The 15,395-nt window shown below is 39.5% G+C and overlaps 2 protein-coding genes across 2 annotated transcripts in view; both read left to right on the plus strand.

The window, feature by feature from the left end:
• myo10l3 (myosin X, like 3) overlaps positions 1-8,830 on the plus strand; it is a 56,744-nt gene extending 47,914 nt beyond the window's left edge. Inside the window, exons 27-41 of the mRNA XM_039817732.1 lie at positions 123-366; positions 518-613; positions 800-893; positions 1,659-1,714; positions 1,817-1,959; positions 2,165-2,359; positions 2,548-2,705; positions 3,187-3,310; positions 3,833-4,130; positions 4,240-4,447; positions 4,619-4,755; positions 5,979-6,102; positions 6,197-6,652; positions 6,811-7,002; positions 7,113-8,830. Coding sequence (XP_039673666.1) covers positions 123-366; positions 518-613; positions 800-893; positions 1,659-1,714; positions 1,817-1,959; positions 2,165-2,359; positions 2,548-2,705; positions 3,187-3,310; positions 3,833-4,130; positions 4,240-4,447; positions 4,619-4,755; positions 5,979-6,102; positions 6,197-6,652; positions 6,811-7,002; positions 7,113-7,217 — 2,630 coding nt within the window. The 3' untranslated portion in view covers positions 7,218-8,830. The remainder of the gene's footprint in view (positions 1-122; positions 367-517; positions 614-799; positions 894-1,658; positions 1,715-1,816; positions 1,960-2,164; positions 2,360-2,547; positions 2,706-3,186; positions 3,311-3,832; positions 4,131-4,239; positions 4,448-4,618; positions 4,756-5,978; positions 6,103-6,196; positions 6,653-6,810; positions 7,003-7,112) is intronic.
• A 1,919-nt stretch (positions 8,831-10,749) lies between these two features.
• On the plus strand, positions 10,750-14,221 carry pttg1ipb (PTTG1 interacting protein b). The gene is made up of 7 exons (XM_039817087.1): positions 10,750-10,936; positions 11,323-11,378; positions 11,690-11,798; positions 12,383-12,485; positions 12,858-12,923; positions 13,297-13,343; positions 13,829-14,221. The coding sequence occupies exons 1-7, from the start codon at positions 10,804-10,806 to the stop codon at positions 13,870-13,872; spliced, it is 558 nt and encodes a 185-aa protein (XP_039673021.1). The 5' UTR covers positions 10,750-10,803; the 3' UTR covers positions 13,873-14,221.
• Positions 14,222-15,395: the final 1,174 nt, after the last annotated feature.

The following is a 15,395-nucleotide window of genomic DNA, read 5'->3' on the forward strand; positions in this document are numbered from 1 at the left end:
TGTGGTGGAGGATGTTTAGGCTGTTTTAAGGTGTTCCCATCATATTAAGATTTTACATGAAACATTAATGAATCAACATCCTTTCTTTCTTCCTCTGCTCTCTGCACCTTTCCCTCTTTCAGGTGGTCTGATGATCCCGTGGCGTCGTCGCTGGTGTGTCCTAAAGGATGAGACCTTCATGTGGTTTCGGGCCAAACAGGACTCACTCAAATCCGGTTGGCTTTACAAGAAAGGAGGAGGGATGTCCACCTTATCTCGGCGCAACTGGAAGATGCGCTGGTTTGTTCTGCGGGAGTCAAAGCTCATGTACTTTGAAAGCGACAGTGAAGAGAAGCTGAAAGGAACCATCGATATCCGCACAGCCAAGTAAGACATCCCTGTTCTCAGTCAATGGGGTTAAAAATCTTAATTTTCTTTCATTTGTTGACTTATTTTGGGGGTCTAATTATTATTACTCCCAAGAAATAGAACAATATATGGTTCACTAAGGTTTGGTCTACTCTGGGTCTTTCTGTAGGGAGATAGTGGACAATCATGAGAAGGAAAATGCACTGAATATTGTGACTGAGGAGAGGACCTACCACATCTACGCAGAGTCCCCAGAAGATGCCAGGTACATTATAACCATAGATTGTATAGAATCATCAATGAACTGGGCAGTGTTTTACTTTGTCATCATCTCTCTGTAAAAGTGATGTGTGGAAATGAAGTTCCCCCTTGTGGTTGCCAGTGGAAGTTGTAATTTTCAATTATATGTTAGCTGACTTTTACTTTCTGAACTCCCTCTGACCCCATCCAGTGGTTGGTTCAATGTGCTGAGTCGGGTCCACAGCGTCAGCCCGGAGCAGCTCATGGAGATGCACCATGAACAGGCCAACCCAAAGAATGCAGTGGTTAGTGCTGTTTTACCTCTCTACTGCCGGGGCCCCAGCCTCAAATACATTTTTCAGCCGTAATGATGAAGCGTGTAACTGAATCAGCTAAAGTATGACGGTCCAGATTTGGGTCATATAGTTATTTAAGCTGAAGAAGCAGAATGAGCACACTGGTATATCATTGTTCATTTTTATGGACGTTTATGGACAATAACAAAATGAAGGAAAGACAATCATGCAAGCCACATAACATAGAAATAAGATGACAAATATGTACAGTATAACTATCCATCCATCCATCCATCTTCGTCCGCTTATTCGGTGTCGAGTTGCGGGGGGAGCAGCTCCAGCAGGGGACCCCAAACTTAATATAACTAACATTGTATAAACACCCATTTACTTCCCTTCAAACAACTTTGTTAAGGGAAATTTTGCTGATTTTCAACCAGCTTTGTTTTCATCTGTAGTGACACAAAGCTGTTTGAAAATCGTTTCTTATACACAGGTTATATTTCATGGTAGTCGCCTTAAACCACATCAGGCCATTAGGTCACCCTGATCAAATAGTGGATCACACTCTTAGAATAAAACCACTTGGAGCACCAGGTAGCAATGTTTACTGTATCAGGGTAAGTTAGCTCGGTATGAATCGTGGAAATGTAATGCAACTTATTCTACAACTCCAGCACTTGAGTGTCCCTTGAAGAAAACCCACCAAGGAAAATATTTATAAATGGGCGAACAGCTAATAATCATTTAAATTCACCCCTCTTTTCTGTCCAGGGCACACTAGATGTGGGCTTGATTGATTCTGTTTGTGCGTCAGACAACCCCGATAGGTAAGGAACGACCAGTAATCCTAAAATGTGTTCTTAAACTGCAGTCTAAGTGGTACATGGTATAACAACACGTGTTCTCTGTTCATGTGTTCTGTTCCGCAGACCGAACTCGTTTGTGATCATCACGGCTAACCGGGTGATCCACTGCAACACAGACACAGCTGAGGAGATGCACCACTGGATCGGCCTGCTGCAGAAGTCCAAGGGAGACTGCAAGGTTGACGGACAGGAGTTCTTAGTCAGAGGTCAGTCAGTTGAGACACACACTCTGGGATTTTTACGATTTGAGAGTTGATTCATGTATTTATGTTTGCAGTGGGATACCTCTGGTTAGCGCCATAAGTGGCTAATGAGATTCTGCACTGAAAATACAATGAATGAAATGTGTTGAATTTGTTTGAGAGAAGGAAATATTAAAAAGGATTAATAATAATGTGTATCCTCCTTCAGGCTGGCTACATAAAGAGATGAAGTCTGGAGCCAAAAGCACTTCTCTGAAGCTGAAAAAGCGCTGGTTTGTTCTCACCACTACCTCTCTGGATTATTATAAGTCGTCGGAGCGCAGCACTTCCAAACTGGGAACTCTGGTCCTCAACAGCCTCTGCTCTGTGGTGCAGCCAGATGAGAAGGTCTTCAAGGACACTGGTCAGTTTATGGTCAACATTATTCTTAGTTATTCTCATCTTGAGCAACAGGAATATACTTCTCTTAAGGTTTCTCTGCAAATTTTTCAGGTTTGATCATTTTGTAGGGAAATATGTCTGATTTGTTAAACTGTATTAAGCTCTCCCAGGGAGTCATTTATCTTATTACTTTCTGTCTTGTTCACCCAGGTTACTGGAATATAATCATCCATGGACGTAAACACTCTTACCGTCTTTACACCAAAATGTTGAATGAAGCCATGCGGTGGGCGAATGCCATACAGGGAGCAATAGACAGCAAAGTTCCCATTGAAACGCCAACACAGCAACTCATCAGGGACATCAAGGTATTAAAGGATTCATTTGGCCGTTTCTCCCTTTGTTGTAGTAAAGTTACTAATGTCATGCGAATAACTGCTAGTCTGTGTGCAATGTCTGACTTTACGTGTTTCACTTAATGTGCTAATAATAATTTCACAAGTAATTTAGCATGGCATTTCATTAACATCTTGATATTATTTTAACTCCAATTCTTTTCAGTCATGCAAACCTTTGGCAGGGACACACAATGTAGTAAAGTGAGGTACTACTCACTGAGTGTGTGCCGTGATCTTCTCTAAGTCTTGGCTTTGCCTGCTTCCGAACACTTATGTTTACCTTTTCTTCTTCACATATAGCTCTTGCATAGCTTTACTCTGTTATATTTACAAAACTGACTTGATTACCTCACTTAAATACAAGTTTCCGCTTATTTTAGAATGCACTACTTTGTTGATAATTCGTGATCACTTCACTTTAAATCGCTGAACCAGTTTTCTGTCTGTCCAGGAGAGCAGTTTGAACGTGGAGGCTGTGGAGCAGACATACTGGAGGAACCCCATCCTGAGATATACCCAGCATCCTTTGCACTCCCCTCTTCTACCTCTGCCCTATGGAGATGTCAGCGTCCACTGTGAGTGTTGTGGCTGCAGCTACTGTTTGCAAGCTATTGACTTCTGTTGATCCTGACAAAATGTGCAAAATGTTCTGTTTGCATGGTTAGGTGTACAGTACAATACAAGTACTCAGATCTGTTGTTGTTGTAGTAACATGTATCTGAATGCATGCATTCTTTTGTTTATGTCATTCTTATTTTTCTCCTATTGTAATATCAATTTTACAACATTAAAAGCTCACTAGCTAGAGGAAAAAAACTACAGGCATTTTTTATTTCATTTTTACAAAAGAAATAATTAAATAAGGAACTTTTCAGTGTGATCCACTTCCACAGCATTGTATGCATAGAAGAAGGCTGCAACTTTAAATTAATAGCCTCCCAGACACTGGCAACTCTATCAGTGTTAGAAGAATTTAGAAAAATGTCAAGCGATCTGATATAATTACAAAAACAGAAACTAGTTAAAATAGTTGTAGTTAAAAATAATTGTCATGGTTTGGCTGGAATTTAAATCCTCTCTCTGTCCTTCTGTCCCAGTGCAAAAGGAAAAGGGTTATACCAGCCTGCAGGATGAGGCGGTGAAGATTTTCAACTCACTGCAGGAGATGGAGGCCGTGTCAGACCCTGTCCCAATCATCCAGGGAATCCTTCAGACCTGTCAAGACTTGAGGCCGTTAAGAGATGAGGTTTACTGTCAGCTGATCAAACAAACCAATCATGTCCCGCACCCAAACAGTCCTGCCAATCGCGCCCACTGGCATCTCCTGACCTGTATGTGCTGCACCTTCCTGCCCAGCCGAGGCATCCTACGCTACCTCAAGTTTCACCTCAAAAGGTGCAGTGTATTTCTGGACACGCGCAATAATTCATAACAATCCATGGTCACAGATGATGACGAGTTGACACTGTTAGTTCACTGTCTTTGCATCTTTGCGTGTTTTCAGGATTAAGGAGCTGTTCCCTGGTACAGAAATTGAAATGTTTGCCCATTTCATCGGTGAGTCTCTGAAGAAGACCAAGAACAGAGAGTTTGTTCCCTCTCAAGAGGAAATCGTGGCACTGCTTACCAGACAGGAAATGACCACCACAGTGTACTGCCATGGAGGAGGCTCCTGCAAAATCTCCATTAACTCACACACCACCGCTGGAGAGGTAAGCAAGCTCTAGTCATTGCTACCCAGGCTGTTTTTAAATGTTCCACTTGCAAGATATCTGTGATTAGTTTACACAAACTCTGATACAGATATTTTAGTTTTCTAACAAGGCAAGCGAAGGAGCTGTACTGATGCACACTACGTTGTTATCTTGGCTTGCTTTGTCCAGGTGGTGGAGAAGCTAATCCGAGGTCTGGCTATGGAGGACAGCAGGAACATGTTTGCACTATTTGAACACAACAACACTATTGACAGAGCTGTGGAAAGCAGGGTTCTTGTGGCTGATGTGTTGGCTAAATTTGAAAGGTATGTTACACGTGATCACGTGTTATACAGTGCATACGGAAAGTATTCACAGCGCTTCACTTTTTCCACATTTCATTATGTTACAGCCTTATTCCAAAATGGATTAAATTACTTTTTTTCGTCAAAATTCTACACATAATACCCCATAATGACAACATGAAAAAAGTTTTTTTTTAAATGTTTGCAAATTTATTAGAAATAAAGAACGAAAATATAATATGTACATAAGTATTCACAGCCTTTAATCAATACTTTGTTGTGGCACCTTTGGCAGCAATTACAGCCTCAAGTCTTTTGGAATATGAAGCCATAAGCTTGGCACACCTATCTTTGGCCAGTTTCGCCCATTCCTCTTTACAGAATGTCTCGAGCTCCATCAGGTTGGATGGGGAGCGTCGGTGCACAGCCATTTTCAGATCCCTCCAGAGATGTTGAATGGGATTCAAGTCTGGGCTCCGGCTCGACCACTCTAGGACATTTACAGAGTTGTCCTGAAGCCACTCCTTCGATATCTAGGCTGTGTGCTTAGGGTCGTTGTCCTGTTGAAAGATGAACAGTCGCCCCAGTCTGAGGTCAAGAGCGCTCTGGAGCAGGTTTTCTTCCAGGATGTCTCTGTACATTGCTGCATTCATCTTTCCCTCAGTCCTGACTAGTCTCCCAGTTCCTGCCACTAAAAAACATCCCCACAGCATGATGCTGCCGCCACCATGCTTTACTGTAGGGATGGTATTGGCCAGGTGATGAGCGGTGCCTGGTGTTCTCCAAACATAACGCTTGGCATTCACGCCAAAAAGTTCAATCTTTGTCTCATCAGACCAGAGATTTTTGTTTCTCATGGTCTAAGATGTAGAAACATCTCAAGGATGATCAGTGGAAACAGAATGCACCTGAGCTCAATTTTGAGCTTGATCGCAAAGGCTGTGAATACTTATAATACTTATTATTTTATTTCTAATAAATTTGCAAAAATCTCAAACAAACTTTGTTATCATTATGGGGTATTATTTGTAGAATTTTGAGGAAAAATATAAATGTAATCCATTTTGGAATAAGGCTATAACCTAACAAAATGTTGAAAAAGTTAAGCGCTGTGAATACTTTCCGTATGCACTGTATGTAATAATATTATTATAAATTCAGGGTCCTGTTACTTAGGATACCTAATGTCAAGAAAGGACCAAAATATAGATATGTAAGTAACAGGTTTGTGTCTTTCCCACCAGACTTGCTGGCAGTGAGGAAGCTGAGGATGAAGGCCAATGGAAACTCTATTTTAAACTCTACTGCTTCCTGGATGTGGAGAGCATGCCTAAAGAAGGAGTGGAGTTTGCGTTCATGTTTGAGCAGGTGTGTTTTACTCATCCTGTTATACTTATTGAGAGTCTTTACAATCACAAGTTGGTGCTAATGGTGAATGGGAACTATTTTGCTGTTGCTTCAGGCCCATGAGAGTTTGACCCGGGGCCACTTTCCTGCCCGAGAGGAGACCCTGCAGCACCTGGCTGCTCTACGCCTGCAGTTTCTGTTTGGAGACAAAGCAAGAGTCACCTGGAGCCTGGAAAACGTCTATCCCGTGGGCCGCCTACGCAATCGCATCCTCCAGTTCACCAAGGTGGGTGGCGCCTCGGGGTCAGGCCAAACTCTGGAGCGTCGGAGGACTAGCTTCCTGGACGGGACCCTGCGGCGGGGGTTGAAGACGGGCTCAATGAAGAAGCAGCGCATGGAGGAGGAGCAGATGTTGGAGATGTGGATAAAGGAGGAGACGTCTGCCACCAGGGCGAGCATCGGGGAGAAGTGGTCCCGCCTCACTGGTCTGGACCAGCACCAGGCTATGCTCAAATACATGACCATCATCAAGGAGTGGCCTGGATATGGATCCACGCTGTTTGACGTCGAGGTAAGTTTATGCGTCTTTGATTGATACACATTCCGCTCAATAAGGTCGGTATCGGCCTTGATACTAATTCAGCAGATCACATCAGTACGTCCCTCGTGGGCCAGCCCACTGCACACATTGGATGATGTTTATAACTTCCTGTGTTTGGGTCTTTCTAGTGCAAAGAAGGAGGTTTCCCTCATGATCTCTGGTTGAGTGTGAGCGCTGAAAATGTGTCTGTCTACAAGAGAGGAGAGCCCAAGCCTCTGGAGACCTTCCAATATGAGCACATTATTTTCTTTGGTGCTCCACAGCCCTGCACCTACAAGATCACTGTGGATGAGAGAGAAATGCTGTTTGAAACACCACAAGTATGTAATCCTTTCCATATATATTAGATTGCATGTGTTTGTAAGAGAAGACATGATTCCAGAATTTGCTTCTCTTCTCTGCTGAATGTGTTTCATCTGTACATTGGCAGGTTGGAGAGATCACAAAGATCATGAAAGCCTACATAAACATGATTGTGAAGAAGCGCTGCAGTGTGAAGTCTGTGTCCAGTTATGGAACCAACTGGATCAGGTGATTGACATACAGGACTCAAAATGTACTGTAAGCATGGGGAGAAGATGAAGAGATGGCAAAAGGAGCAAAATCACCTTGACAGAGATTGTGTTTCAGAGCTTATGACTGGCTACGTAGCAAAACAGACAAATTCCATCCAGAAAGATTCATTTCTATACAGACACAAAAAAATGGCAAAAGTGGAAACATTCAAGCATCTGCACCATTTTAAGCTTTACAGTTGTGCTGACTGTTGCTCCCCTCCATGCAGTCTCCAAACATGATACTCACTCTTATAAGTTACACTGGTCATTTCTCACATCTTGCTTGAAATGTATGTGACTTTGTGGATTTTGTTTTTTTAAATATCCAAGATAACCAAACCCCTATGTCTCACATTTCATTATAGACATGCATTCAACATCTGAATTAGGACCCTGAGTGTAAATTTTCTAAAAACATCCAAACTAGATAAAAGAATGTGTTGCAGTGGTAAACTGACTGAGATGTCACCTTTTATTCAAGTGTTTTTTCTACAGATATTTCGCCCCATTGTAATGAATGTTCTCCTGAATGGAGATTCCCTCAGGTGAATGTGTAATATAACTGTCCCAGGGAGATTATCTCCCTCATCTTGCCTTATTTAAGTTTTTTATTTTAGCTGTTCTGGACTAAAAGATTCAGTGCTGATGCAGCCTTTCAGGAATGGGATGTATATCTTGGGGTGTCGAGTATCTTTGTAGTTATGGCTTCCACTGGTAATGTGCTACAAAAGCACATCCCTATCTTTAAAAAAACAGAAAATTCAACATGAATAACCACTGCATCAGTGGAGATGCAACGTCTATAACCACTGCAGTTAAGGATTTTCTCAAAAGGCAGGATTATTAAGTCAGTCAAACTGTTTGTGCTTCTCTCCTAGAACAAGTGTATTTTGTGTATTGACTTGAGGGTATGTAGCTGAAACTGATCGCTTGTTCAGTATGGCTGTGTCTAAAGATTGTGTAACTGTTTTTTCAGTGATGTCAAAAGCCATGTAAGCGTGGGGTATTTATTTATGGAAGTATCAATTGATTGTGAGAATAGGCAGACTGAGCGAGGTGAACAGCGTGCTGGAAATGTATTGATGCAGTTGCCCTAGTACTTTTGTTTTTCTGTTTTTGTGTGCATTCAGGGACATAACATAACTTGCAATTATTTTTTGCCGTTTTGTGCCCTGTTTCTGAGCTTTTGTCAACATAAAATAACCTAAGTGTGTTGCCCTCGAGTCGACACCCAACGTGCTCAATTCCTTTTATTAATGTTACATATTTTCTCTCTTTCAATGTAAATGAACACGAAGGATGCCTACAGTATGCCAGTTGACTTACAGTATAGTTCATGAAAAATGTATGATCCAAACATAATGAGCTTAGTATTTACCTCACATTGCATCACTGTCTTCCATCGCTCTCCAATCGTATACTCACTTAGGCGATCTGGTCAGCTGCCGGCGGCCACACCAGAGACTGAACTTGCCATTGACGATGACTGTATTTCTGAGATTTCTGATTTTTTTTGAAGAAGAAAATTCAGAAAATGTTTTATATTAGAATTTAAAGATGCTTTAATAAATTATTGTATTTGAAAAAGCTATTTTGTGTTTGTTATTACTGTCTAATTGCCATGTCTTTCAGAGGACAACATGGTAAGAACAGTACATGTGTCTGCCAACTCTGTGGATCTCAATGCAGTTTTGTGTATAAAATGGAGAACAAAAAGTGTATAAATGAACAATGACATGAACTCATATAGACCTCTGCTCAGAACTGTATTGGCTTGTACAGTCTGTGCTTTCACCTGTTAGGGTTGGACAATATAAGATAAGATACTTTATTAATCCCACACTGGGGAAATTCCTTTGTTACAGCAGCTCAAAAGATAAATTCATACACACTTCAGAATTGTATCATTAGCATTCTTATTAGTACAAATAGTTTGATGACCTCATGTTATCTCCACCCTAGCTCTGCCCATCATCGTGCTGCATTTATGTACTGTTGGCAGAATGGGAGGAACAGGAAAACCTCCCTTTATTTTACCTTGGTGATGTCCATGTATTGTTATTATTATTATTATTATTATTATTATTATTATTATACAAACATTGCATTGGCTGAAATGATTCCATTAGTGTTGAAATTGGATTTTATGTAACTGTAGCTGCCAGTAATGGTGTTGCTTGCATGTTACCAGCAGTCAGTTGTTCTGTAGCTCCTTTTGCCAAGAGGAAGGTATCGTAGCTGTCAGAAGTTTTGGATATCACTGACTCAGAATTACAACTCTGAGGCATTAGACTTAAGCAGAGGTTCTAATCAGAGTAAATAAAAACACAGCAGATGAGCAGGGGCCAGTGTTGATAATATGGCGTATATTATAAATATTATAAACTGTACTGGTAGATCAGTCTGTGGAGAACTGAACTGGTATGTGGTTACAGTAAATTATAATAAATACTGTGTTAAAGTTGGTATATTTCCTTTAGGATTCTACATGGCTTATGAACATGTAGAAAGCGCATGAAAAGGGCTGGAAATTGAATATTGTGGCTCTTTTCTAGTCAATTTGCTATCTTTTTTTTTAAGATTATTTGTTGGGCATTTTAGGCCTTTATTTGACAGGACAGCTGAAGACGTGAAAGGGGAGAGAGAGGGGGGAATAACATGCAGCAAAGGGCCGCAGGTCGGAGTCGAACCCGGCCTGCTGCGTCGAGGAGTAAACCTCTATATATGAGCGCCTACCAACTGAGTTTTTTATCATAAACTAAAATAATTTGGATTTATGTGGAGCAAAGTTGTAAAGCAAGGAAGAAAAACTACCAGGTAGGCCTACCTACATTTTATGAACAGGCACCTTCTATAAAGTTTATTTATTTATTTAACTATTTCATTTATAAAGGGTAGCTTTCCAATCGATTCTGCTGTCACAAAAAAGGTCAGGTTTCTCTATTTCAAATTGCTGTCAGCAAAAGCGATCTAAAATAACACATGGTATGAAGCCACTAATAAGGGCTTTTAAATCATTAGGTCCGTAAATGTTTGTAGTGAATATTAATAAGTTGTTTATAAATAAATTGTAGTGCAGATGCTCTGCAGCTGAAACCAAAAAGACAAAGCAATGTGTCATGCTGAAGGAGGATACGAGAGATTTTTTCACAACATGGCAATCCAAACGGTGTTGTTATTAATTGCTTTAATGGCTTAAACGGATATTAAATAATAATAATAATAATAATAATAATAATAATAATAATAATAATAATAATTTAAGTCAATAGTTACAGCATAAATTAGGCTATTGAAAAAGGATGCCTTGTTGGAAAGTAGAACAGACTTTATTGTTTCTTTGGACGGTTTTATTATTGCTAGTAAAATACAACAGGAAGAAACGGACATATAGGCTACTCTGTGAACATGTTCTGGCATCATTATTATTGTCGGTAAAGATTTTTCACTCTGCAGCTGTTTTATGACACCAGCGTCAGGAGTTCATGACGTCAGCTCTTTATGAGGTCCACCCTCCAGTTTGACTCCTCAGAAACGGTAGTTTTGGTCGTTACTTCTGTTTCCATGCAGTCGATGGCTTTCACTCGTCTCACAATGTCCGGACAGTTCAGATCTTCAGCCTTTGTTTTTGCCTTGATTTTCTACGGTGTTATTATATCCGCAGGGGCGCAGACACCGACTACTTCTCCGGCTACGAGTAAGTGTGTGTGTTTTTTTTCTCCCTTTCAGCTCTAGCTGTTGTGCTTTGTTTTGCAAGAGTTAGGTCAGGAGGTGGTCACATGACAGCAAAAAATGGATTTTCACTGATCATAAGAGCGGATAATCATGTCAATTCATGGTAATGGCTCATAAGGAAACTTAACCCTAGTTTTCCTTTTGCAAAGTGAGTCTGAATGTGTGAATCACTGTTAACACTGTTGATGATTTGTCACTGTGGGCAGAAAATTAAACCTCCAGTGAGATTTTATTGCATTTCTATTCTTGTACATTTAAACAACAGCTTGAACCTACACAGCAAAGGAGGGTCAGTATGCCCTACAAGCTACTATATATATATAACACTGTAATGTATCCCTTTTTCAGCTCCTTGTGCCTTGAGATCCAACACCAGTTGTGCTGAATGCCTGCAGAATGTGACAGTAAGTCTCTTAATCTCCAGCCAAATACAAATAACTGTCTTCAGTATTGTTAATGATGTAGCCTAAATACCAAAGATACAATACTAAGCACAGTTTTATTTATTTTTTTGGGGCTTTCCGTCTTTAATGGACAGGACAAGTGAGAAAGGAGAGAGAAAGGGGGAAGACATGCAGGAAATTGTCACAGGTCGGAGTCAAACCCTGGACCTCTGCGTCGAGGCATAAACCTCTAAATATATGTTCGCCTGCTCTACCCACTGAACCAACCCAGCCACGACTAAGCACAATATTTGTTGCTGTTTTTGTTGCAGTGTTTGTGGTGCATGCCAACCAAACAATGCGTGGACTACCCAGTGAGGAACATCTTGCCCCCCAGCAGCATCTGTCCATTGAATGACGCACGATGGGGGTTGTGTTGGGGTAAGAGTGACTAAACCAGGCCTCAGATAACCATTGATGCCAACTCTGGGTAGGCTATATCCTGCAAAAATGTAATGGCCACTATTTTCACAATCAATTTGTTGTTTGAGTCTTTTTGCCAAACATTCTCAAGTTACAGCTTCTCGATTGTGATGGTTTGCTATTTTTTTTTTTATCTTTCTGACTTGATAGCAAAGTGTGCTTTAGGAATTTGTGATGGGCATTTATAACTATTTTCTGACATTTTAAAAGTCAAACGAATAATCAATCAATAGAAACAATGGTCAGCCCTAGTAGAGGACTTTCTTCAGATAAATCTTAGTTTACTAATAGTGATAAGATGTGACTGTCTAGTCAATTACTTGACTGAATAACGACTGAATTACTCATTATGGTGCTTTTTCTCCACAGAATAACCATTAAGCAACTTCTAACTGGCTAAATGTCTTGATTTACTAGACCAACCCAACCACCAACTAACTAAAGTCTAAAAGGGGCAGTGGTGTCTATTTAATAGGCTTTATAATGTGATACATGGCTCATCAGTGAGTAATTTCCAGTGTTTCCCTTCTCTCTGTTTCCAGTAAACTTCCAGATTTTGATCATCACTATGTCAGTGCTGGGTGGCATCATCATCATCACCATTCTTGTTTGCTGCTTTTGCTGCTGCAAGTGTGAAAGAATTGGGTAAGCATTAAGTCACATGAAGTGTTGGCTGTGAAATCTGGTTTAATGTGGAAGGAGGAGGACAGGGAACACAATGGCTTGTTTTTCTGCGCCGCCAGGCTGATACCGCCGTCTCCAAAAGCCTGCCAGAATTTGTAAATGCAGCTTAGCTATGAAAATAACTTTGATCTTTCTATTAAGACAGACTGACATGGCCTCTTATAAAAACATATTTATTTGATAATGGCTTTTGGATGAGGAGGAGACTGATACTGTTTATATTTACTTTCTGTATTAGGATAAAAGCAAAGCACATCAGACTTCTATCTCACTATTGTCATTTATATTGCAATGTGGTTTTCTATATTTATTTTACACATTCTTATATTCTAGGAACAAGAAAGAAGATGCAAAGGTGGAGCGACAAACCCGGGCCAGAAAGAGCCGTCAGAAAGCAAAGTAAATGGCTGTTAAGGAGGGGATCTGAAAAAAATGTATTTAATATTTTCAGATAGAAAAATAAAAAAACTATTAGCTTCTGTTACTATCATTATAACGATAACCATCAACTAACATAAGAGGGAGTCTCTTCTACACCACATATTGCTGACATCAGCATGTTGATAAATAAGTTAATATGCTAAAAGAGGCAAAACTTTCTTGCCTTTTTAAAAATGGTGCTTAATGTATTTTAAGAAAATGTGTTATATACCATCAGCATAATACAAAAGTCCTAGTGTTGATCCTTCAGTGAGATTTGGAACACTGTAAGCGTGAGTGCGTCCAGTGTTCTCTGTTGTCCAACAATTTGTCTATGTTTCTTCCCGTACAGGAGAACAGAAATGCAGCTGAGACATGATGAAATCAGGCAGAAATATGGTGAGGCTAATTTCTATTTTGAGTGGTTTGAGTGGGTTAATAAATGTAAATTTGGAATATCGATAATGCTTGTTTTCACAAAGCTTTGTTTACATGCAGTGATAAAACAGTTGCAAAATGAATGCATAATGAGGTATGGGAGAGATAAGATAAAATCTGTGCAGATGAAACAAGGGAACAACATAAAGAAGGCATTCATAAACCAAGAGAAAGAAGCTCTAAAACAACACATTTGATCCAGTAGCGCCATCTTCTGTACTAAAATGACACTGCATACCTGATACACTAGATTCCAACATTTTTAACTTCAATCATTTTTGAAAGACAAGGATTTTAGAAACATGTTATTCAGTTTTAACCCACCATTTTAAATTGTATGCAACCACTGAAACACTTCTAGATATTGGATATTATATTCCTAATCCAGTGATATGCTTGTAGCCATACAATGGGTTAAATGATTTGTTCTCTATTGTTCTTTTCAGGTATGGCAAAGGATAATCCATACGCCCGTATGGATGATCACTGAGAAGAATCTCAGCGATGATTCCTTTAAAAAAATCCCTTTAAAGGATTATATTGATGCCAGTAACATAGAGATACATAGCATATGAGAAACTGTGATTATCTGATCTGATTTCAGTGTTTGCCATATAATCAAAATCATTTTGAGTGTGCAGTATATTTCAAACATTGTCTCTTCACCTAATGATTCATATTTTATACACAGCTATTATACCAGATTAACCACTATTTTACTGATCGTCATTCATGTCTAAAGTACAACATTTATTTTTATATAAAAAGTAATTTGATAACATGTAATTCATTTGACACTGTTTTGCGATTTTATTTGTGAATAAATATCAGAATCAGAATTTGTTTCAGAACTTTCTTGGATAAAAGAAATGTGTGTTCTTGAACTACATGTGAGGGATTTGATTATTGTGCAGCTTTTGTTAGAAACAAATGGTGACCATTACACAAAATTAAATGAATAAGAATGTTCACAAATTCCCCATTTTACTAATCCACAAAATAAGAGTGGTCAAAAGAAACTAATCAGTTCTGAGAGAAATTATGGAACCGCAAATCCTATGTGGAAATCAATGTCATCTGTGTGCCACTTTGTTAAGGAAATACACATGCCCCACTTGTGGAAATATTATCTTCCCTATTCACACATCCTAAAATATGACATTCTTTTATCTGTAGCAAGCATATTGTCATTCCTGAGAACAATTTGCCCTTTAATGATTGTGGAAAAACAGATAGGACTAATACATACCGTCTTGTAAAGACTACAAACCTGTGAGATCACACCGTGAATCATCATCCAGAATTGTATGTATGTATGAAATGTATGTATGTTGTAAGAGACTATAAATTATCATTTGAACCAAGTCTATGTAAACAACTCAGGGACTATAGTTGTAACAATGCTAAATTCTAAAAAAATATTTGATATGACTATTTTTGAGAGTTGATTTATTAACCTATTAATAAGAAATGTTTATTATCTGAGACCATTTTTATTCAATACGTGGAATGTTGACCCTATGTGACGACCCTCTCTGCCATGTCTGCCTGTTACTTTGTTTGTGTGGCTGCTTTCCTTGTTGGTACTGCAGGTGGACATGGGTAGAGGGTCAGTAGAGTGGAAGCTCCTGGGCTCATTAGTTAAACTGGCAGCACCTGGGCTCTGTGGGCTAGTGAACTTTTAAAAGCCGCTTGGGTTCAGTTGTACCCTCTCCTCTCTGATGCACCATCCTGGCCTTGGTTGCTGTTAGGTTTGTTTTGCTGCACCATACAACACTGCAAATATACATTCTTTCACTCATGCACCCACTTACACTAATGAACTCACTGATCACACATCCCACTGTTAAAGTTTATTTTTACATTATGATTTAAACTAATAAAACATTTGTTAAATTGCATTGTGTTCATTTCCCTCTTTTGTCATGGCCGTGTGGCCTGGTTTGTGACACCTATTTTAGATAGATCTGCTTTCTAAAACTATAAGAAAAAATGATTACCATGATATTTCTG

Source organism: Perca fluviatilis, chromosome 12 (assembly GCF_010015445.1).
Source record: "Perca fluviatilis chromosome 12, GENO_Pfluv_1.0, whole genome shotgun sequence".
Classification (NCBI taxonomy): Eukaryota; Metazoa; Chordata; class Actinopteri; order Perciformes; family Percidae; genus Perca; species Perca fluviatilis.

Excerpts from the sequence above, each read along its gene's own strand:
- pttg1ipb (XM_039817087.1), top strand. The coding sequence starts at position 10,804 with ATGCAGTCGATGGCTTTCACTCGTCTCACAATGTCCGGACAGTTCAGA. Across the intron at positions 12,486-12,857 it reads TGCAAGTGTGAAAGAATTGG|GAACAAGAAAGAAGATGCAA; the intron begins GTAAGCATTAAG and ends CTTATATTCTAG. Across the intron at positions 13,344-13,828 it reads TGAAATCAGGCAGAAATATG|GTATGGCAAAGGATAATCCA; the intron begins GTGAGGCTAATT and ends TGTTCTTTTCAG.